The sequence below is a fragment of the Phytophthora infestans genome, genomic scaffold (genome assembly GCF_000142945.1).
Source record: "Phytophthora infestans T30-4 supercont1.524 genomic scaffold, whole genome shotgun sequence".
Classification (NCBI taxonomy): Eukaryota; Oomycota; class Peronosporomycetes; order Peronosporales; family Peronosporaceae; genus Phytophthora; species Phytophthora infestans.
In genome coordinates this window covers 1-1,500 of record NW_003303244.1, presented here as the reverse complement: position 1 = coordinate 1,500, position 1,500 = coordinate 1, and the positions used below count along the sequence as shown (strand labels likewise).

The window sequence follows — 1,500 nt, the reverse complement described above, 5'->3', positions numbered from 1 at the left end:
CAGGGTGCCGGCGCTGTAGCAACTTAGCGCCAGCACAGCCATTCTCGGCGCGGTCGACATCCCATCAGCTCATCCAATTCGATAGTAGCATCCTCGTACGTAGGCGACGTACTGCGTCGAAGTTCGACTCGAACCTCCCGTTGCACCGACCAGCAAACTCGTAGCACGCGTCTAGCAAGCAACAGTTACTTGCTGGTTTTGCCTAAGAGATCTGCTCACCTTATTGCACTTGCTGTCGCGCGTGGATCGGCCTGCGTGTCCTCGACTCCAAACTCGAACGCCTCAAGCAGATTCCGTAATGCTGATGGAGCACCGCCACATACAAGGACGACCGAGCTGTGCCTCACTGTACTCGACCACAGGCGCGCCTTCTACCACGGCCGCCGCCAACACCTCGCTACTGTACGATGTGCTGCGTCCGGCTGCCTATTCGAATGAGAACTCGCAGTACCAACCTCAGCAGCAGCCACCACAGTACCAGCTGGACCAGGATAATCAATATCGATACCCCTCGCGCCAGACATTCTTGCCTCCCCCACCACGCGACGACCCGCTCGCCCCAAGCGTCAGTCGGCTGCGGTATCTCCCACCCGGTTTGCCGCGCCCGATGATCGGCGGGTCCCTGTCACCCCACTATAGGACGATAGACAAGACATCACCAGTGTCGGCGGTTGTCACGCCCAGCTTCGTGATTGCCAAGCCTGGGGGCCCGACGACACCAAAACGTGCCACGGACGAGGAGCGAAGAGCGAAGCATCGGGAAGCCCAGCGGCGGTTTGTGAAGCGGAAGAAGGTGAGACCCACTAGGTGATTCCTGCGGAATTAATTCTCCACTCTGACTAAGATTCCCTGTGTGTGTATCTGGATTGTATCGGTTAGATCGAGATGCTGCAGCTGAAGCAGTTGGCAGTGGAGCTTGAGAAGCGACATGGTCTACTACAAGTAGTTAGCGAGCGAGAGACCCTGGTCCGTGAAAACCAAGTCTTGGTGCAGCAACTAGCAGAAGCACAGAAGGAGAAGAGCCGTGAGTCCCCGACCAGCGCGAACCAGCTCGTCTACGAGGTAGGGCTTCACCTTTATTACTCATTTCGGTTTAAACAGGCTGACTGTAATGATGTCAAACAGGAGGTGAAGGTAAAGGAGGAAACGCCGGGAAAAGATATCCAGGATATAGGTGACTCTTGTCAAGAGATCAAGTGGGAGACACGGAAATTCGAGTGGTGAACTACTGTACCTCGCCGAATCAGAACTACCGTTCTTCTAATAAAGTTACATGTATCCGACAGTAGAAGTTTTTTTTTAAAGCTGTTTAGGAGGAGCACATTAGATGACACAGGATTTCTTTTTCAATGTAAGGAGAAGTTATTTCTTCTGATACATTAGAGTTGTCAACTTCGACTCTTCTCTTTAGTTCTCAGATCTGCTTGCCACATTGTCAAGCTTCACAGCGGTAGCAAATCTCGCTGCATTGTTTAGTGCCAACTTATTAAATCTTGGGCA

General features: G+C 52.7%; 1 protein-coding gene across 1 annotated transcript; it reads left to right on the top strand.

The window, feature by feature from the left end:
• Positions 1 to 298: 298 nt before the first annotated feature.
• On the top strand, positions 299 to 1,224 carry PITG_21640 (uncharacterized protein; the record flags this gene model as incomplete). The annotated part of the gene is made up of 3 exons (XM_002894742.1): positions 299 to 793; positions 880 to 1,062; positions 1,102 to 1,224. 3 exons carry the CDS (start codon positions 299 to 301, stop codon positions 1,222 to 1,224), a joined length of 801 nt encoding a protein of 266 aa, XP_002894788.1.
• Between the last annotated feature and the right edge of the window lie 276 nt (positions 1,225 to 1,500).